At 43.1% G+C, this 23,373-nt stretch overlaps 1 protein-coding gene across 2 annotated transcripts in view; it reads right to left on the reverse strand.

The window, feature by feature from the left end:
• The window catches only part of LOC141085984 (pancreatic alpha-amylase-like), a 138,947-nt gene extending 123,253 nt beyond the window's left edge, over positions 1–15,694 (reverse strand). For both annotated transcript variants that reach the window (XM_073571701.1, XM_073571702.1), the window contains exon 1: positions 15,407–15,694. In XM_073571701.1, the coding sequence (XP_073427802.1) occupies positions 15,407–15,679 (273 nt within the window). In that variant the 5' untranslated portion in view covers positions 15,680–15,694. The remainder of the gene's footprint in view (positions 1–15,406) is intronic.
• Between the last annotated feature and the right edge of the window lie 7,679 nt (positions 15,695–23,373).

Genomic DNA, 23,373 nt, shown 5'->3' on the forward strand with positions numbered 1-23,373 from the left:
TTCAAGTAAGCGGTTTCCTCTTGTGATCCTGTTGAAGACATCAGGGTTGTATGCCTCATATAATAAACCATAACCATTACGCACAATGCCTCATGTAAGACTCTGTAACCATCCAGTTTGTTGCCTCCTTGTGAGTAAACTACAACCAAGGACCACAACATCCTACAATATTATTTAACCCCTTAAGCCCCAAGGGTGGTTTGCACATTCATGACCGGGCCAATTTTTACAATTCTGACCACTGTCCCTTTATGAGGTTATAACTCTGGAACGCTTCCATGGATCCCGGTGATTCTGACAATGTTTTCTCATGACATATTGTACTTCATGTTAGTGGTAAAATTTCATTCATATAACTTGCATTTATTTGTGAAAAAAAATGGAAATTTGGCGAAAAGTTTGAAAATTTTGCAATTTTCAAAATTTGAATTTTTATGCCCTTAAATCACAGATATACGGCACACAAAAAACTTAATAAATAATATTTCCCACATGTTTACTTTACATCAGCACAATTTTGGAACCAAAATTTTTTTTTGTTAGGAAGTTATAAGGGTTAAAAGTTGACCAGCGATTTCTCATTTTTACAACACCATTTTATTTTTAGGACCACATCACATTTGAAGCCACTTTGAGGGGTCTATATGATAGAAAATACCCAAAAGTGACACCATTCTAAAAACTGCACCCCTTAAGGTGCTCAAAACCACATTCAAGAAGTTTATTAACCCTTTAGGTGCGTCACAGGAAATTTTTGAATATTTTAAAAAAATGAACATTTACTTTTTTCACAAAAAAAATACTTCAGGTACATTTTTTTTTATTTTACCAAGTGTAACAGGAGAAATTGGACTGCAAAAGTTATTGTGCAATTTGTCCTGAGTACGCTGATGCCTGATATGTGGGGGGGAACCACTGTTTCGGCGCATGGCAGACATCAGAAGGGAAGGAGCGCCGTTTGACTTTTTCAATGCAAAATAGGCTGGAATTCAGATCGGACGCCATGTCACGTTTGGAGAGCCCCTGATGTACCTAAACAGTGGAAACCCCCCACAAGTGACCCCATTTTGGAAACTAGACCCCCAAAGGAACTTATCTAGATATGTGGTGAGAACTTTGAACCCACAAGGGCTTCACAGAAGTTTATAACGTACAGCCGTACAATTAAAAAATCATATTTTTTCCACAAAAATGATCTTTTCACCCTCAATTCTTATTTTCCCAAGGGTAACAGGACCCTAAAAGTTATTGTGCAATTTGTCCTGCGTGCGCTGATACCCCACATGTGGGGGTAAACCACTATTTGGGCGCATGGCAGAGCTCAGAAGGGAAGCAGCGCCATTTGACGTTTTTGGCTGGAATTGAGATCGGACATCATGTCGCGATTGGAAAACCCCTGATGTACCAAAACAGTGGAAACCCCCCACAAATGACACCATTTTGGAAACTAGACCCCCCCAAGGAACTTATCTAGATGTGTGGTGAGCACTTTGAACCCCCCAGTGCTTCACAGAAGTTTATAACGCCCGGGCGTGAAAATAAAAAAAAATCGTATTTTTTCCACAAACATGATCTTTTAGTCACCATTTTTTTATTTTCCCAAGGGTAACAGGAGAAATTGGACCCCAAAAGTTGTTGTCCAATTTGTCCTGAGTACACTGACACCCCATATGTGGGAGAAAACTACTGTATGGGCACACGTCGGGGCTCAGAAGGGAAGTAGTGACGTTTTGGAATGCAAACTTTGATGGAATGGTCTGCAGGTGTCATGTTGCCTTTGGAGAGCCTCTAATGTACCTAAACAGTGGAAAACCCCCACAAATGACCCCATTTTGGAAACTAGACCGCCTAAGGAACTTATCTAGATGTGTGGTGAGCACTTTGAACCCCCAAGGGCTTCAGAGAAGTTTATAATGCCCAGGCATGAAAATAAAAAAATCGTATTTTTTCCACAAACATGATCAATTAGTCTCCAATTTTTTTATTTTCCCAAGGGTAACAGGAAAAATTGGACCTTAAAAGTTGTTGTCCAATTTGTCCTGAGTATGCTGATACCTCATATCTGGGAGAAAACTACTGTATGGGCACACGCTGGGGCTCGGAAGGGAAGAAGTGACGTTTTGGAATGCAGACTTTGATGGATTGGTCTGCGGGTGTCATGTGCGTTTGGAGAGCCCCTGATGTACCTAAACTATTGAAACTCTCCACAAGTGACCCCATTTTGGAAACTAGACCCACCACGGAACTTATCTAGATGTGTGGTGAGCACTTTGAACCCCCAAGTGCTTCACAGAAGTTTATAACGCCTGGGCGTGAAAATAAACAAATCATTTTTTTCCACAAAAATGATATTTTTGCCCCCAATTTTTTATTTTCCTAAGGGTAACAGGAAAAATTGGACCCCAAAAGTTGTTTTGCAATTTGTCCTGAGTATGCTGATATGCTATATGTGGGGGTAAAACACTGTTTGGGCACATGGCAGAGCTTGGAAGGGAAGGAGCACCATTTGACTTTTTCAACGCAGAATTGGCTGGAATTGAGATCAGACGCCATGTTGCATTTGGAGAGCACCTGATGTGCCCAAACAGTGGAAACCCCCAATTATAACTCCAACCCTAACCCCAACACACCTCTAACCCTAATCTCAGCCCTAACCCTAGCCCTAACCCTAAAGGGAAAATGGAAATAAATACATTTTTTTATTTTATTATTTTTCCCTAACTAAGGGGGTGATAACGGGGTTTGATTTACTATTTATGGCCGTTTTTATGTTTGGCGGCTGTTGCACGCTAAAAGACGCTTTTTATTGTAAATATAGTTTTTGCATCACCACATATTGAGAGCTGTAATTTTTCCGTATTTTGACCCACAGAGTCATGTGAGGTCTTATTTTTTGTGGGACGAGTTGACGTTTTTATTGGTACCATTTTCGGGCACGTGACATTTTTTGATCACTTTTTATTCCGATTTTTGGGACACAGAATGAACTAAAACCAGCGTTTCATGAATTTCTTTTGGGGGGTGCGTTTACACCGTTCCGCGTGCAGTAAAATTGATAAAGCGGTTTTATTCTTCAGGTCGGTACGGTTACAGCGATACCTCATTTAGGTCTTTTTTTGCGTTTTGTCAGTTTTATGCAATGAAAACTATTTTATATATAAAATAATTATTTCTGCATCGCTTTATTCTGTGAGCTATAACTTTTTTATTTTTTTGCGGATGATGCTGTATGGCAGCTCGTTTTTTGCGGGACAAGCTGATGTTTTCAGCGGTACCATGGATATTTATATGCATCTTTTTGATCGCGCGTTATTGCACTTTTTGTTCGGTGGTATGATAATAAATCATTATTTTTTGCGTCGTTTTTTTTTTAAGGGGTTCGTTAAAGGGGTTAACTAATGGGACAGTTTTATAGGGCGGGTCGTTACGGACGCGGCGATACCAAATATGTGTACTTTTATTGTTTTTTTTATTTTCAAAAAAAGGTATTTATTGGGGAATATTTTTTTTTTAACTAATTTATTTAGCGATTTTTTAAAAATTATTTTTACACTTTTTTTTTAACTTTATTACATTGTCCCAGGTGGGACATCACTGTCCTGTGACAGATCGCTGATCTGTCACATCACAGATCACTGTTACAGATCAGCAATTTGTCACAGGCACTGCTGCAGACTTCCTCATGCCTGCGCTTTGCAGGCAGTGAGGAAGTCAGCTCCCTACAGGCCCCCGAAGGTCCCCGTCACCATCTTGGATTCGGGGGCCTGGAGGATAGGAGCCCCCCGCAGCAGCGCTGCACATTGCGCTGCCGTAGGGGGCTCAGGGAAGCAAGGAGGGAGCCCCCTCCCTGCCGATGCTTCCCTTTAACCCCCGGTACACCGCGATCGTGTTTGATCGCGGTGTACAAGGGGTTATCGTGTCGGGGGCGTTCCGTGACCGCCCCTGACACATTGTGCTGGGTGTCAGCTGTGATAATCAGCTGACACCCGGCCGCGATCAGCGGCGCTCACCACGTGGGCGCCGCTGATCACTATGACGTACTATCCCATCCCTGGGAATTAAGTCCCAGGGCACATGGACGGGATAGTACGTCTGCTGGCAGAAAGGGGTTAAAGAGACACCACCATCACCATCTATCCACCCCTTATAATGAATTCATTTTTAGCCTTTATTCATCTCAAGTAGTCTCTGATCAATGTCACTGTGCTACACTACTCTCACAGTATACCATATTTTTGGGTTTATAAGACGCACTTTTTTCCCCAAAAATTTTGGAAGAAATGGGGGTGCATCTTATTAAGCATATATACGTTACCGGTACAGTTGCTGCAGGCCACAGGCTAGGGTGAGGGTGTGTCTGGCGGTACTGCGGGTTCCCAGCAATGCTGCTGAGGTCTACGGCGGTGCTGTTGGGGTCTCCGATGCTGCTGGGTTCTGACAACATTTTGTGAAAGGGTTCCCAAATAATATTAAAAACAATATTTATTGCATATTCCTTTAAAATACAAAAGCATAATGCCGTATAGGGGACGCTAGGGCACCACAATCAATGATAACGGGAAAGAGGGATACAGTACATCAGTACAAAAAAGAAGTACATGAAAGTTACAATCTCACAATAATATAAGACGTGACAAATTATAGTGCCAAATGCCAATAATCACTTATCAATACTCATGAAGAGTTATTAAGTATAAATAGTCACATCATAACATATTCTATCACAATCTCATGACTGTCATAATATAACATGGACTGCGTTCTGAAAAAAATAACACTCAAATGAGTGTCCCTCAAACCGTGGGTAAAGGTTGCATATCCCATAGGAATAGAAATTACTGAAAAAACCATCTCTTCTTTGTTCCATATGCAATGCTATGGGATTTGATTATATTACTGGAGTGAAGTGCCCTTTGTATTGGATTTGGACTTCGTTTGATTGAAGATTTTCTGAAAGGTCAGAGCCCCTGCAGTTCCATGGTTTCCTGTGCGGTGGACTCTGGAAAAAATGGCCAACGGGGGGGAGGCGCATGCACAGATGGAGATCTCGGCACCAAGATCTCGGGAGATGAGATCTCAGCACCGGAGACCTCCGCATCAGCACTGGAGACCCCTGCAGCACCGCCAGAGACCCCAATAGCACCGCCGGACACCACAGCAGCACTGTCGGACACCCCAGCAGCACTGGACGCCCGCAGCACCGGACACCTACAGCAGCGCACTGCACATCGAACACTCCTTAATACCCAGCCTGCGGCCTGCGGCCTGCAGCATCACCCCACTCTTGCCTCCTCCTGCAGCGATCCTGGGACCCCGCTTCACCGCAGCCATCACCCCCGGTAAGCAATAAGAGGCATGGATTATAAAAGAAGCACCACCATTTTATTTTAAAAAAAACTATTTTTCTTCTTAAATTTGGAGGTGTGTCTTATAATGCAGAGCGTCTTATAAACCGAAAAATACTGTAATTGGTCTGAGGGGATACATATAATCACTGATAAAAACAAAATGTGTAGCTAGGCTATCCTAACACTGGAGCAATATTGTATGTGCCTTTGTGAATTGGGTATGCAACAATAATGTTCAAAATAAAATATGGATATGTCAACTTTCCACTAGCTACAACAAAGTACAAATGCATAACTGGCAAAACTTATCTGTGCCTCATATACTGTGTGCACAATTATTAGGCAATTTGCATTTTTGATAATTAGCTTTTTATTGAACAAAAACTGCTGCTGGGTAATCCAAATCCAAAATTATCTCAACTGAATATTTAAGAACATTAGAGACAGTTTTTTCTTTCTTATGAGAAGATCTATATGTACATAATTGTTGGAAAACAATTAGTGTGCAGAATTATTACGCACTAAATGAAAAACGTAAATTTTTCATCTCAATTCTGTATTTTCATCTGTTAAAGTGAGAATAACCAAATAACTCAAAATGTACAAAACATATTTCTGTAATTTCAAAAAAATATATCAGTGACCAATAGCTGTCCTTTTCAGTAACAACCATAAACCTTCCATCATGGAGTATATCAATTTCTTAATATGTTGATCAACTTTTTGGGCAGCACCAACCACAGGCTCCCAGACACTGATCAGAGAGGTGACTGTTTTCCTTCACCATAAATCCCCCATTTAAGAAGGGCTCACCAGTTCTTAATAGGGTTTAGCTCAGGTGAGGAAAAGGCTATACCATTATTTTTTCAACTTTAAGGCCTTAACTTGTTAACCATCTAAATGTGCATGCCGGTCATAAGAAACTGAATAAAATGATACCTTGATAATCTGCGATCTGATGTCTTAAGCCCCCGTTACACACTGCGATATCGCTAGCAATATCGCTGTAAAGTCACCGATTTTGTGACGTTGCAGCGATATTGCTAGCGATATCGCTGCATGTGATACTTACCTCCGACCGGCTCCCCCGCTGGTTATCGCTGATCGCGCGAGAAGCTCCTGGACCATTCCTCATCGGTCACTTCCTGCGGCGCTTCCTGTGGCGCCGACGAGCCAGGCGGGAGGACGCAGGATCGCCGTGTCTGACAGGTAAGTAGCGACCCCCGTCCCCAGCGATGTCGCTGGTGAGATCTGCCTGTGTGGCAGCTCACTAGCGACCACCTAGCGATGCACCAGCGATCCTGACCGCGTCATATCGCTAGTCGGGATCGCTGGTGCATCGCTAGGTGTAACGGTACCCTAATTCCAGAGAAATTTGTGTTTTTCCTTCATGTAAGTGACCTTGTCCAGGTTATGGGGACGATGCTGCCTGGAAGATAACTCTGCCTCCAGAGCTTGTTTTAAACAAAAGAAGGAGTTACCAGTGTGAGACAAGTAACTAAGACACAACAGGAGAAATTACATTTGTCTTCTTGCTAACACATTTTTTGCAGCTCTCTGAACTCTGCTGTATTACAACAATATTGCAACCCTGTCTGCAAGCTGAAGCATTGAGAGGAACTTGTAGATGTGTCAGGTGTAATCACGCACAGCTCTGCAGTGAGATCAGGAGAGCAGAGAGCGGCCATTATACATCACACTGGTAACTCCTCCTTCATGTAAAACAAGCTCTGGAGGCAGAGTTATCTTTCAGGCACCATCCTCCCCAGAGACTCATTTATATAAAGTGATAAAAGATGATTTTTCAGCCACAAGGCATCTCATATGAGACACACATGGAGGACTGTTATGAGCATGCTATAACCTGAATGACCATATTAATAGTTTAGATAGGTCAAATGTGGTGACAGATTACCTTTAAATCTTGTTTTGGTCCATTTTGCCTGAGGAAAACACGTTTCCTAATAATTCTGCACACCTTGATAAAGGGACTTGATACTAGTGTTGAGAAATACCTTCCGATATCGGGAAATATCGGATCGGATTGGATCGGACCGATACCCCAAAAATATCGGATATCGCCGATTCCGATACCGGAAACCAATGCAAGTCAATGCGACACAAATATCGGAATGAAAATAAACCCTTACTTTCCTTGTAGGTTAATTCTACATGAAGGAAAACAACTAAGAATAATGTAGAATGTATTGGGGGAGGTGGAGGAGACATTAACCCCTTCACCCCCAAGGGTGGTTTGCACGTTCATGACCGGGCCAATTTTTACAATTCTGACCACTGTACCTTTATGAGGTCATAACTCTGGAACGCTTCCATGGATCCCGGTGATTCTGACACTGTTTTCTCGTGACATATTGTACTTCATGTTAGTGGTAAAATTTCATTCAAATAACTTGCGTTTATTTGTGAGAAAAACGGAAATTTGGCAAAAATTTTGAAAATTTCGCAATTTTCCAACTTTGATTTTTTATGCCCTTAAATCACAGAGATACGGCACACAAAAAACTTGATAACTAACATTTCCCACATGTTTACTTTACATCAGCACAATTTTGGAACCAAAATTTTTTTTTGTTAGGAAGTTATAAGGGTTAAAAGTTGACCAGCGATTTCTCATTTTTACAACACCATTTTATTTTTAGGACCACATCACATTTGAAGCCACTTTGAGGGGTCTATGTGATAGAAAATACCCAAAAGTGACACCATTCTAAAAACTGTACCCCTTAAGGTGCTCAAAACCACATTCAAGAAGTTTATTAACCCTTTAGGTGCGTCACAGGAATTTTTTTGAAAATTTAAAAAAGAATGAACATCTAACTTTTTTTCATAAAAAAAATAATTCAGGTTCAATTTTTTTTATTTTACCAAGGGTAACAGGAGAAATTGGACTGCAAAAGTTATTGTGCAATTTGTCCTGAGTACGCAGATACCTGATATGTGGGAGGGAACGACTGTTTCGGCGCATGGCAGAACTCAGAATGGAAGGAGCGCCGTTTGACTTTTTCAATGCAAAATTGTCTGGAATTCAGATTGGACGCCATGTCACGTTTGGAGAGTCCCTGATGTACCTAAACAGTGGAAACCCCCTACAAGTGACCCCATTTTGGAAACTAGACCCCCCAAGGAACTTATCTAGATATGTGATGAGAACTTTGAACCCACAAGGGCTTTACAAAAGTTTATAACGTACAGCGGTACAATTAAAAAATGATATTTTTTCCACAAAAATGATCTTTTCACCCCAATTTTTATTTTCCCAAGGGTAACAGGACCCTAAAAGTTATTGTGCAATTTGTCCTGAGTACGCTGATACCCCACATGTGGGGGTAAACCACTATTTGGGCGCATGGCAGAGCTCGGAAGGGAAGCAGCGCCATTTGACGTTTTTGGCTGGAATTGAGATCGGACACCATGTCGCGTTTGGAAAACTCCTGATGTACCAAAACAGTGGAAACCCCCACAAATGACACCATTTTGGAAACTAGACCCCCTAAGGAACTTATCTAGATGTGTGGTGAGCACTTTGACCCCCCCAGTGCTTCACAGAAGTTTATAACGCCCGGGCGTGAAAATAAAAAAATCGTATTTTTTCCACAAACATGATCTTTTAGTCACCATTTTTTTATTTTCCCAAGGGTACCAGGAGAAATTGGACCCCAAAAGTTGTTGTCCAATTTGTCCTGAGTATGCTGATACCCCATATGTGGGAGAAAACTACTGTATGGGCACACGTCGGGGCTCGGAAGGGAAGTAGTGACGTTTTGGAATGCAGACTTTGATGGAATGGTCTGCGGGTGTCATGTTGCCTTTGGAGAGCCCCTAATGTACCTAAACAGTGGAAACCCCCCACAAATGACACCATTTTGTAAACTAGACTCCCCAAGGAACTTATCTAGATGTGTGGTGAGCACTTTGAACCCCCCAGTGCTTCACAGAAGTTTATAACGCCCGGGCATGAAAATAAAAAATTCATATTTTTTCCACAAACATGATCTTTTAGTCACCATTTTTTTATTTTCCCAAGGGTACCAGGAGAAATTGGACCTTAAAAGTTGTTGTCCAATTTGTCCTGAGTATGCTGATACCCCATATGTGGGAGAAAACTACTGTATGGGCACACGTCAGGGCTCGGAAGGGAAGTAGTGACGTTTTGGAATGCAGACTTTGATGGAATGGTCTGCGGGTGTCATGTTGCCTTTGGAGAGCCCCTAATGTACCTAAACTATTGAAACTCCCCACAAGTGACCCCATTTTGGACACTAGACCCCCCACAGAACTTATCTAGATGTGTGGTGAGCACTTTGAACCCCCAAGTGCTTCACAGAAGTTTATAACACTCGGACGTGAAAATAAAAAAATCATTTTTTTCCACAAAAATGATATTTTTGACCCCAATTTTTTATTTTCCTAAGGGTAACAGGAGAAAATGGACCCCAAAAATTGTTTTGCAATTTGTCCTGAGTAGGCTGATACCCTATATGTGGGGGTAAAATACTGTTTGGGCGCATGGCAGAGCTTGGAAGGGAAGGAGCACCATTTGACTTTTTCAACTCAGAATTGGCTGGAATTGAGATCAGACGCCATGTTGCATTTGGAGAGCCCCTGATGTGCCCAAACAGTGGAAACCCCCAATTCTAACTCCAACCCGAACCCCAACATGCCCCTAGCCCTAACCCTAACCCTAGCCCTAACCCTAGCCCTAACCCTAACCCTAGCCCTAACCCTAACCCTACCCTAACCCTAACCCTAGCCCTAACCCTACCCCAACACACCCCTAGCCCTAACCCTAGCCCTAACCCTAATGGAAAAATGGAAATAAATACATTTTTTTTATTTTATTATTTCTCCCTAACTAAGGGGGTGATAACGGGGGGTTTGATTTACTATTTATGGCGGTTTTTATTTTTGGCAGCTGTCGCACGCTAAAAGACGCTTTTTATTGTAAAAATAGTTTTTGCATCACCACATATTGAGAGCTATAATTTTTCCGTATTTTGACACACCGGGTCATGTGAGGTCTTATTTTTTTGCGGGACGAGTTGACGTTTTTATTGGTACCATTTTCGGGCACGTGAAATTTTTTGATCGCTTTTTATTCTGATTTTTGGAACGCAGAATGAAGAAAAACCAGCGTTTCATGAATTTCTTTTGGGGGGGTGCGTTTACACCGTTCCGCGTGCGGTAAAATTGATAAAGCGGTTTTATTCTTCGGGTCAGTACGGTTACAGCGATACCTCATTTAGGTAGTTTTTTTATGTTTTTGTCGGTTTTATGCAATGAAAACTATTTTATATAAAAAATAATTATTTTTGCATCGCTTTATTCTGCGAGCTATAACTTTTTTATTTTTTCGCTGATGATGCTGTGTGGTGGCTCCTTTTTTGCGGGACAAGATGACGTTTTCAGAGGTACCATGGATATTTATATGCGTCTTTTTGATCGCGCGTTATTACACTTTTTGTTTGGCAGTATGATAATAAATCATTATTTTTTGCTTCGTTTTTTATTTTTATTTTTTAAGGGGTTCGCTAAAGGGATTAACTAATGGGACAGTTTTATAGGGCGGGTCGTTACGGACGCGGCGATACCTAATATGTGTACTTTTATTGTTTTTTTTTTTTATTATTTCCAAAAAATGGATTTATTGGGGGAATATTTTTTTTTTTTTCTAATTTATTTGGCGATTTTTTTTTAATTATTTTTACACTTTTTTTTATTTTTTTTTACTTTATTAAATAGTCCCAGGTGGGACATCACTGTCCTGTGACAGATCGCTGATCTGTCACATCACAGATCATTGTGACAGATCAGGGATCTGACACAGGCACTGCAGAAGGCTTCCTCATGCCTGCGCTTTGCAGGCACTGAGGAAGCCAGCTTCCTCAGGCCCCCGAAGGCCCCCGTCGCCATCTTGGATTCGGGGGCCTGGAGGAAAGGAGTCCCCCCGCAGCAGCGCTGCACATTGCGCTGCCGTGGGGGGCTCAGGGAAGCACGGAGGGAGCCCCCTCCCTGCCGATGCTTCCCTTTAACTCCCGGTACACCGCGATCATGTTTGATCGCGGTGTGCAAGGGGTTAACGTGTCGGGGGCGGTCCGTGACCGCCCCTGACACATAGTGCCGGGTGTCAGCTGTGATAATCAGCTGACACCCGGCCGCGATCAGCGGCGCTCACCACGTGGGCGCCGCTGATCGCGCCCGACGTACTATCCCGTCCATGGGCATAGGGGCCCAGGTCCCATGGACGGGATATACCGTCGGATGTCAGGAAGGGGTTAAAGGCATAGAGGTTTAGCCCAATCAAAAGGAATAGCAGGAATTAATTTTTTTTTAAAAACGTTCGGAGTTACAAAGATATTCACTATGTTAAAGGGGTTGTGTAGCAATAGAGGCAGACGTTCATAAAAGGCACATGTTGGCGGAGTGTTGGATCGGAGTGCTTCATCTGGCTTGGAGATTGACTGAGCCCCTGACCCGGAGGACACGGCACGGATGCGGGCACCTGTATGCACAACAGACTGTGGGTAAAGATTTGGAACTACATGCCCTGGTGTCCTCCAGTTATTCCTGCGCCAACACACTCAGCACAGCTACATCTCTGTGCCTGGCACTGCACCATCTACGTCTCTTCACTAACTCTCCATCTACACTGCCCTGGGACTACAGCCCTACCTGTGGAGGGCCACAACATCATTGCTGCACCACACCCTCTATCCCAGAGGATCTGTCTGCAGCGTCGGCTTAACACCTTCATTGCCGAACACCACAGGTGGCGTCACGAATCATTCACTCATAAACCTTAATCATCATCCACACGTTCAACATTTCCCTTTTACAATGGACGCCCAGGGCCACGGACCGGGTCACAGCTACCGTGACATCTCCCATTGAAACCAACGGGCCTGGTACCGAGTACCCCACCAGCCCTGACGGGCGATCCAACTTGGTGGAAATACATAACAGAACAGGTTGTCCGGGCTTTTCACATAATCTCTGTGCATATCTAGACTGCAGAATGGTGACAATAAGTAATTTACCTTCTGTGGCTAGTCTGCACGGTTTCCAAGATGTCATCTCTTGCTTTTAAGATAAACGTCCAGGGGGGGGGTGTTCTGGCATTGAAATGAGAACTTGTCGTTTCCTCCTCCCTCACTAGTTTCACTTTCCATAGATCACTGTTCAGCGTGAGTCTGGGGGAGGAGCAGCTGGGTGGTCTGCTCGCAGCCAATCACAGCCATGCCATTAGTTAACCTGCCTAACATGCATAACAGGATGTGCCCACACTTCTTAGGATTCCTCATTGGCTGAATAAAATCAAACTCATTGCATTATGGGAACTTCCGATTCCGCTATTCGATATGCAAAAAGTATCGGAACTCAGTATCGGAATTCCGATACCGTGAATATCGTCCGATACCCGATATTTGCAGTATCGGAATCTACTTGATACCCTTATACTGCACCCTCCTCATTACACAAATACACTCATTAACTCATCTGCTTTATTCATAAAGCATTCAAGATTATACAGTTTAAAGTTGGAAAGTCTGCATAAAAATGATTATATGGTCAAAATAATCACTTACCCTATAATTCTGCACACAATAAATAGTATATAAGTGAACGCTGCAATGACTAGCTCTATTAAAGGGGATCTGTCACCAGGTTTTGCCACCTAATCTGAGAGCAACATGTTGTAGAGACAAAGACCTGAATTGCAGCGATGTGTCATTTACTGGGCCACTTAGTGTAGTTTTGAAACAATCACTGTTTTATCAGCTGGAGATTATCTCTTGGGAGTAGTAAAGATACTTTCAGGTAGTGAAGCATATTCATGAGCTTATTATAATCCCACCCCAACACTAATTGGCAGCTTTCTGTATACATGGCATTAAGAGAACTGGTAGATCTGCAGCAGACAAAACTGTGATTGAATCACAAGAACAGCAAGCTTCCCAGTAAGTGGAACATTGCTGGAAACAGGGTCTCTGCCCCTACATTATGAAATATCAGTTAGGCTGGAGTCACAGTAGTGAAAAAAACGGATGAGTGCTATGCGATAAAAAAAAAATCGTATTGCACGCGTCCCAATGTTAATCTATGGGGCAGCTCCCATCGTCTGATTTTTTCTCGCCCGTTTTAAACGGGCTGAGAAAATCGCAGCATGCTGCGATTGTCACTGATTCTCGGCCAAGACTCGCCAATGCAGGTCTATGGGTATGAGAAAAACTTTCCCACGCTTATTAGTGCATCTCCGGTCAGCCGGGGAGGCTGCGCAGAGATGAAGTCATTCATTCTGCAGTGTTTTACAGCAGGGCTGGTAGTATTAGCACCGGTCTCCACTGTAAACTAGTTAACCCCTTGTGATGGACTGCAGTGGGGGACCTGACTGAACGGCGGAGAGGTATGTATATTGTTGGTTTTTCATTTTTTGTTTTATTACATGACAACAAGGGATTCTTTTGGATTAGCAGAATAATACATTTTGTCAAAAACTTTGTGTGATTTTATCATTAAAAGAATTTTTAATTAATGTGTGTGTGTCTTTTTTTAACCCTTCACTACTATAGGATTAATAATGGATAGGTGTCTTATTGAGACCTCTCCATTATTAACCCAGCTTAATGTCACCTTTAAATAGCAAGGTGACATTAACCCATTATTATTAACCCATGAGCCACTGCTAAAGGCAATGGGAATAGAGAGACTAAGTGCCAGAGAAGACGCTTCTTATAGATGCGCCATTTCTGGGGTGGCTGGGGGCAAATTTTTTTTAGCCGGGGGGGGGGGGGGCAAAAACAATGGTCCCTCTCTAGGCTATTAGTATCTGCCCTGACTCACTGGCTTTCCCTCTCTGGCGGAGAAATTACCGCGGGAGCCCACACAATTTACCCATTAATTTAACACCTACATGTCCAAAATTTTACATACATACCCTAATCTAATTATTAGTCAAAGACATATAAAAAACTAAATGAAATGAAATGGTTTACTGTATGTAAAACACGTGTTATTTCATGTCGGGTTTTGTATTGATTTTACAGAAGCCGGCAATTGATTTAGCGGCTATTATGCTATGCAGAACTCTATGAAATATAAATATAAATATATATGTGTCTCAATGACATGTATATACAATATATATATTTATATATATATGTGTATTCTATGTGTATATGTCTATTCTTTCGTTTGTGTTTTAACCTGTCATTGGGATCCATTATATGTCTATTTTGCAAGCCGGCGAGAAAATCTTGTCATACGGATGCCATATGGATGTCACATGGATGCTTAGATGCGAAAAAAACACCTCCTCGCATTCCAATCGGATGCCATACAAATGTTCAGGGAACATTTGTGCGATTCTGGTCTGTTAAAAACGGACCGATTTTTTATAGGTTGTGTGTGACTCCGGCCTTAGGGTAACAAACACCCTGTGACAGATTTCCTATAACAGTCACAAGAAATCAGAAGTGTGCAATAGGATTTACATGATTTCCTGTAAGCAGCATCACTAACAAAATTCTGCCACTGTTGGCCACAATCAGCCATAAGCAGCCCAGAGAGTTGCAGATACGTAAGTGTTTATTAAGTGAACATTAAGAATTAATTTGAAAACTGATATTTTTTTTGTAGAACTGCATGTCAATATGGCGTTTTTCCATGCTAAAGTGCTGCGTGTGAACTGATATGTCACAGAATATGCCAAAATTCACTACCTATTGGTTAGAAGCGGAGCCCCCGATCTACTGTGAAACTGAATCCAATGTGACTTCTCTTGACAGAAAAACTAATTTTTGAAGCATTGATATAACAAATAATTATGTTTTTGATATGTTGATAAATAATGTATTTTTACATGTTTTTTCACCATCATAATAACTCTTAGACCTGATGACTGTATGACTGCCTTAACCTTGTACACTTATATGCAATTATGGCACATATAATACAAAAAAGGTGAGACTACAAGCCTTACAATACTAGTACAGGAAAGACAGAAAAAAAGAGCTGTAGGAGACACAGAAAAATAATCATACCTGAACACCCCCAAATCCATTTGGTCCAAGATAGCGTTCACATTCTTCAGCAATGTCGTCCCAGCGCCATTCAAACAAGTGGACAATAGATGTCCTACCGCAGGCCATGTTGGGATTGAATTGGCAGGTGCAGGTCCCGAGCAGCAGCAGTAGCAGCAGCAGTGTCATATTGAACCCAATGTGTTGTCCGCTGTTCTGTCCGCTGCCTGTACTATAGGAGACTATGATTGACCTCTGCTCAGAGCCGTCAGATGAGTAGCTGATGCCCAGCATGCTCCTGCAGTTCTCTACTTAGTAACAAAGGTTGTGCGGAGGGAGGAACGTAAATGCTTCAGTACAGTAATAATTAAATATGAGCATGAATAGAAATAAATGCTCTCCTGGATGAAACAAATATAAAGACTGGGTGAAACTGGGTGTAGCTGCATTGAAAACCTGATTTTTTTTTTCCTTTTTTTTCTAAGCAACTGATTGAAAACACGACTGGGAACTGTAAAATGATGATCATAATATCCTGCACAGAAAATCATGGACAAATCAAATATTTTTTGCGAAAGGAGAAACAATACTGGGTACCTAATATTTACCGGAATACATGTATGACTTCTGGGATGTGTTTTTAGAACAGGGGTGTCATGAACTCTCTCTCCATCGTCCTTTCGATTGCACCATTAACCTTATTCCTGGGACCAAGTTGCCAAAAAGCAGATTATATAATATCTTTGGTCCAGAAAGACAGGCCATGAAGGACTATGTCGCCGAAAGTCTGGCAAAGGGCCATGTCAGACAGTCTTCATCTCCTATTGCAGCTGGGTTTTTCTTTGTCATGAAAAAAGATGGAGGGGTTATGCCCGTGCCTAGATTTTCGCAAACTCAATTGGATCACTTTCCGGGATCCATATCTTCTCCCTTTCATCCCAGACCTCTTTAATCAGATAGTAGGAGCCAAATGGTTTTCTAAACTGGATCTCAGGGGGACATATAATGTCATTCGCATTAAGGAGGGGGATGAGTGGAAGACAGCCTTCAATACACCTGAGGGTCACTATGAAAACCTTGTGATGCCATCTGGGTTGACTAATGCTCCCACCATCTTTCAGCACTTTGTTAATTACATTTTTAGTCACTTAGCAGGAAGATTTGTTGTGCTCTATTTTGATGACATACAGATTTATTCACCTGACCTTGAGTCTCATCAGATACATGTCAAGCAGGTTTAACAAATACTCTAGAGATAAAAAAAATGATTAGTCAAACCTGAGAAATGTATGTTCTTGGTTGAGGAGATTCCATTACTGTGTTATATCTTATCATCCACCGGATTTTGCGTGGATCCAGCAAAAGTCCGGGTGGTACTGGATTGAGATAGTCCTGAGAACTAAAAAGTGTTACAAATGTTTTTAGGTTTTCGTCAACTACTACCATAAGTTCATCAAAGACTTTTTGGTAGTGGTCAAACCTGTTACTGATATGACCAGGAAAGGGACAAACATTTCCAAATGGTCTAGTCTGGCCAGAGAAGAGTTTTGATATCTTGAAGAAATGCTTTGCATCTATGCCAATGATGATGTCAATCAGCCATTTATTGTAGAATTTGATGTGTCTGAAGTGGTGGATGGGCTGTATTGTCTGAAAGTGCATCTCCTAGTAAATGGTGTCCATGTGCATATTATTCTAAGAACTGTCATCCGCTGAGAAAAACTATGACATTGGTAGGAACTCTTTCCAACTGAGGGGGCTTTTGAGGAGTGGTGACTTTTTCTGGAGGGGGCAGTTCACCCGGTCATGGTAATCACTAATCATAAAAATCTTGTATATTTAGAATCTGCTAAGCATCTGAAACTAAGAAAGGAAATTGTTGATTGTTTTTCACCAGATTCAAAATTTTTGTGCTGTATAGGCCAGGGAATAAGCATATTAAGGTGGATGTCTTACCTTGTTTTTTTTCCAGGGGGTAGTGATAATTGTGAACTGGTTCCTATTCTACAGAAAGGGATAGTTATTGCTTCTATAAGCTCTGATCTTGAGAGGAAGGTTGTTGAGACTTAGGGGGATGCCCCTGCTGCCTGTCCATTAAACAGTTTGTACCTGTAAATCTCCATCTTAAAGTTTCAAGCGAACATCATGATTCCGTCTTGGCCAGGCATCCTGGTAGTAAAGCCACCGCAGATCTCCTTAATCTATGTTTTTGATGGTTTGAGGTACACAGTGGCGGATTATAATGAGGTCAATGTGGGCGGTAGCCCAGGGCCCAGTGGTGTGGGGGGGCCCACCAGCCCAGGATCAATTGCCCAATTATAATCCGCCACTGGTCTGGACTCTGGAGCTGTCCGTCCAGCTGTGGAGGTTGCTCGGGTCCCTCCTCTGTCCCGGCTGCCCCCTCCTCTCAGCTGCTTCATACAGCCGGCTCCTCCACTCCCGACGCCTGTGCTGCCTCCTCCCCCTCTCGCTTTCTCCATTGCTCCCTCCTCCAGCATCAGCTGCCATCCTCCTCTCTCCTTTCATCTCTGTCCAGCTCCCCACTCTCAGCCCTATTGGACCGGGACCTCAATGACCACACCATGATGACAGACAGGGGCGCAGGCTGTTATCTTCTGTAAGCACAGGATCTGTGATGAGGTCACAGGAGGGGAGGAGTCAGGGGTCACATGATCAGGGGCCTCCTTGTGTGCAGAACTCTGCTGTGCTGATCGTCATCATGGTACTGGATGAGGGAAGTTTCTGTGTGAGGTCAGGAGAGGTTTACAGGGTGGATGTAGCAGAGCTATGTGTGAACAATTTTGGACGTAGCAGAGCTGTGTGTGTACGAGGTGTACGGAGCAGATCTGCGTGTGTACGAGGTGTACGGAGAGAAGCAGCGTGTATATGAGGTGTACAGAGCAGAGCCGCATGTGTACGAGGTGTACAGAGCGGAGCCATGTGTGTACGAGGTGCACGGAGCGGAGCCATGTGTGTACGAGGTGTACGGAGCGGAGACGTGTGTGTACGAGGTGTACGCACCGGGGCCCATAACTTTGTAGTTACGCCACTAATTGACAGGCATTGCTGCTGCCTCCTTCTTCTCCAATGCCTGCCGCTTCGGAGGCTGTGGACTCCACAGATCGGGTGCACACCTCTCACCCTCCGACCAGTGCAGGATGCAGAGGCTGCACTGGTGCATTGCTCCAGACACATTCGGGCTCCCAGGGCTGCAGACAGCTGCCCATTAGGTTGGCAGCTCTGTGCCGGGCACCCCGAAGAGTGTGCATGCAGGAGATGCGGAGAGAGCAGTGGCAGCCGTGGCCATGCAGAACATGCACTCACCTAGGCAGCGCTGGACACCCTGTCTGCACCCTGCTGAGGTGCAGGGTCCGCCCCCGTGGGTGGGGGGTTTACAGATGCTGCGGCCAACCCCGGGCCCCTGCAATTGGTGTCAGCCATTAGCGCTGTGTCCTGTCAGCTGTGGCAGAAAGTCAGCTGAAGTGTACAAAGTATAATGGATGTCCTATGTCCCCCATGTAACCCCCGGCACATAACAGCAGGGCCATGGGTGCAGGAAGTTACCAGGAGGAGCTATGAGAGGGGAAGAGGCAGTGAGCAGGCGGGGAGTGGCTGCCTAATGTTTCTTTAGGCTGTGTGCACACGTCCGAAATTCCCACGTATTTTATGCGTTTTTGCCGCATTTTTTCGCTGCGAAAACTAAACGCATGAAATAGTCCACAAAAAAGAAGAAAATAGATATCCGGCACCGTTATGTCAAAGAGTTACCCTGAAGCTTGCACATATAATCTAAGGTCCACAAATGTGTGCAACACCTTAAATCCTCTTAGAACGGGTGCTCAATCCCACATTAAAAAACAGCAATCCTTATGACAAAAAGAGGAAAAAATAGGATGGCACTCACCGTTCATCAAATCACTTTATTTCAAATACATCAGGCATAGGCATTGGCACGGGAACAATGTGCCGATAGACGGACAACAGCCGTTTCGCGCTAAATGCGTTTCAACAGGTCCTATGCTTAGACTCAGATATAATTTTACGATCTGCCGATAAAGGAGGCAATGTGGTTTTGCTAAAAAAAGATAGCTACGTCACAGAAGCAAATAGGCAACTATGTGATTCTTCGACTTATTTGATTTTAAAAAGTGATCCAACGAATAAACATAAAAAAGAGTTACAATCTTTTTTAAAAAAACAAGTAGAGATTAATGTCCTCTCTAAACGGAAGGCTGAAAAATTATTCCCTGAGTACCCACGAAAGGCTCATTGGTATCATATACCTAAAATACACAAGTCTGGTTCTAATCCCCCCGGTCGTCCCATAGTGTCTGGGATAGGGTCGCTCACCGAGCCCCTATCCCAATATATAGATTGGTTATTGCGACCCCTTTTAAAAGAGATTCCGTCCTATGTTAAAGACATTAAAGATTTTATTTCCATTGTAAGAGAAGTTTGTTGGCAAGAAAATTTCCAAATGGCATCTATAGATGTTGAAAGTTTGTACACTAGAATCCCCCACGAAAGCGGGGTAGATTCGGTAAGACAAGTACTACAGAGTGCTGGAAAAGATCCGGATACTATTAATTTCATTACTGATGGTTTGAAATTTATCCTTACACATAATGTGTTCCAGTTTGATAATACATGGTACAAGCAAATAGAGGGTACAGCGATGGGGACTCCTGTCGCTTGTACCCTCGCTAATCTCTTTCTAGCGATTTTAGAAGAAAGGGTGGTGTACGCAATTTCCAATCCGTTCTTGAAACACGTAAAACTTTTCATACGTTATGTGGACAACATTTTTATAATATGGGATGGTTCCAAAGTAGATTTTGATTTGTTTGTAGAATTTTTGAATTCAGATAATCATATGAACATGAAATTTACATCTCACTTCGGGGGCTCTCAGATAGATTTTTTTGATGTTAGTCTATTATTGGATCATGGAACTTTACACACAGAGGTTTTCCGAAAACCATCTGCAACGAATTCCCTTTTGCATTATAACAGCGCGCACCCTTATTATGTAAAAAATTCTTTGCCTTTCAGTCAATTTCTCAGATTGAAAAAATGTAACAGTCATGAAGCAGGCTTCCTCAAACAAGCTGATGAGTTACTCAGCAGGTTCAAACAGAGAGGATATCCTGCATCTGTCTTGGATTCTGCCGTGCAAAGGGTTAATGATGTGACTGCCGACGATAAGCATAGCAAGAGACAACAAAAAAAAAGAAAAATGTTTTGTCTTTAGTTTTGCTTTTAATTCCATGGACAGAAACATCAGAACGGTAATTAGGCAGAATTGGCATCTCTTGGAAAGTGATAGGGATCTTTTGGATGTGGTTAGTAGGGGTCCTTTATTCGCGAGCAAACGGCGTACTAATCTTCGAGATTTATTGGTTAAGAATAGATATCAAAATAAACGTGATAATTGGTTGGAAACTAGTAGTCCAGTAGGGAATTATAAATGCAAAAATTGTTCCTGGTGTCCTTTTAAATTAAGTGGAAAAATTGTGAAAATGGGATCCGTGTATCATGAAGTCAAAGCGTTTATTTCGTGTAAAACCGCTTTTGTGGTTTATGTTCTACTTTGCCCGTGTGGCTTTTTTTACATTGGAAAGACAATTCGGCCCCTCTATGTCAGGTTTAGGGAACATTTCAATTCCATTAACACAGGAAAGGGAGTCCCTAGATTAATAGAACATATGAGGAAATGCCATGGTGGTAATGCTGAGACATTGCGGTTTGCCGGTATTGAAAGGGTGTTTGCACTGCAACATTGGGGGAATCATGGTAAGAGCTTATTGCAGGTGGAAGCCAGATGGATTCTTCATACCAAAGCCACAGGTCCACTTGGTTTAAATGAAAAGGTAGATATGGCTGTATTTCTTTGAATAGATGAAATCAAATATTTCTTTGGTAATGCTGTGAGAAATTTTACATGTTTTATTCGTTTGTCTTTTTTATCAAAATGTTTTTAATGGTGAAAGAGTTAATAGACACGCTTAGATGTAAGGTGGAGTTAATGTGCACACATGTGTTTAAATGTTCACTACCCACAGTCTAAGCATAGGACCTGTTGAAGCGCATTTAGCGCGAAACGGCTGTTGTCTGTCTATCGGCACATTGTTCCCGTGCCAATGCCTATGCCTGATGTATTTGAAATAAAGTGATTTGATGAACGGTGAGTGCCATCCTATTTTTTCCTCTTTTGGTCAAATGCATAAAGCAAGCCATTGTATTCAATAGCATTCCGCACATGCTCTGCTAATGCTGCATATTTTTCCGTTGCTAAATCGCATCGCGGAAAAATACACAGCAGGCTCATTCTTTTTGCGGAAAATGTGAGGATGGTACCCAGGGTCTGAGGAGAGGAGACTGTCCTCCAGGCTCTGGGAACCATATCCCTGGTAAAAAAAGAATTAAAATAAAAAATCGCTGATATTCTCACCTTCCTGCTCCAGTTCCCAGTGATGCCTTGCGCGACAATGACCTGTGATGACGTAGCGGTCTCGCGTGATGCTACGTCATCAGAGGTCATTGTCGCGCAGAGCATCACTGGGACCGGGAGCTGCCGGGAGCATCGCGATGATCGGGAAAGATGCGGGGGACGCCGGAAGGTGAGAATATCACGATTTTTTTTTATTATTATTTTTAACATTATATATCTTTTACTACTGATGCCGCATAGGCAGCCTCAATAGTAAAAAAGTTGGTCACGCTTGTCAAACACTATGTTTGACGAGTGTGACCAACCTGTCAATCAGCATGCAAATTTTTTGCGCTTTTCCCACGGCAGGGAGTTGCGGAATTGTGGCGGAAAATTCCACGAAAAATCCGCACGTGTGCACATAGCCTAACTCTCTCCTTGTTTCCTGGTCTAGTTTTATGTGATCGAGCAGCAGCGCCGAGATGACAGCGAGCGGAGGCCAGGACTAGCTGTCATACAGCCGGAAATCATCATCACAAGCTCAGTAATACAGCAAATCTCTTCCTGCTGCCAAACTCTCTGCCCCCTGAAATCTCTGCTGCTCCCAGACTGGCACAGAGAGGGGCGCCCTGGCATCCAGGAGGGATCCCCACCTCTGTGTGGAGGGCAAAGCCAGGGCCGTGCAGAGGCATCCTGTGTACAGCAGGATGAGTCAGTCCCTGGGACCGCCCGGCCTTCCGGGGATGAGGGTAAGACCTGGCTGCTCCGTGCTGCTCAGGGGGGCGGTAGCTGCAAGTTCACTCACTTCAGGCTGGGATACTTCTTGCGATACTACTCTTCTAGGGAGTATCTCAACCGAGTTATGGAGGTACCTTAGTGTGGAATAGCATTATACAGGGAGTCCAGTCATCTCAATAGTGGGTGGTGGGGAGGTCCTGGGGTCAGTAGTAGCCGGTGACACTGAGGGGTCGTAACATTGTTACATTGTAGCCAGTATTTAACCCTTTCTCTGGGAAGGTGCCCATACACAGACGGCCAGTAACCAATCATCATAGTGGAAGTCGTCTGTTTTCATCAACTTTGTTATATGTGGGCAGTAGGCACCTTTAGTAAGGTGTGCACGAGATGGCGGGTCTTGTCACCTCTGCCTCACACATAAGTTACTATAAGGTGTACTTTATTCCTGCCACATTTCTTTCTTGGCCTACTGAGAGAAATATTTTGACCAGTTGAAAGTTATACACCCTGAGGATTGTCGATGTGTGCGCTGCCCGCATGTAGTAATATGTGTGTGTGTGTATATATATATATATATAATTTACTTACTCTGATCCCTATATAAACCCTACCCCTCCGACCGCCGTCCACTTTCCCATGCTTCTGTTCCAATCCTGGGGTCTTTTTTGTCCCCCCTTGGTCCTCCACATGCTGAACATCTGGGACATGACTAATATTGCACATTGTGCGCTTGTTCGTCGCCAGATGCAGCGTCGTGTCCAGTGTGTGAGGAGACGGGGACTTGTCTGTGGCCTTAACCCCTCTGCTGACATGTTGGGCA

This window comes from Dendrobates tinctorius, unplaced genomic scaffold, assembly GCF_039654945.1.
Source record: "Dendrobates tinctorius isolate UK_male_01 unplaced genomic scaffold, ASM3965494v1 ptg000029l, whole genome shotgun sequence".
Lineage (NCBI taxonomy): Eukaryota > Metazoa > Chordata > Amphibia > Anura > Dendrobatidae > Dendrobates > Dendrobates tinctorius.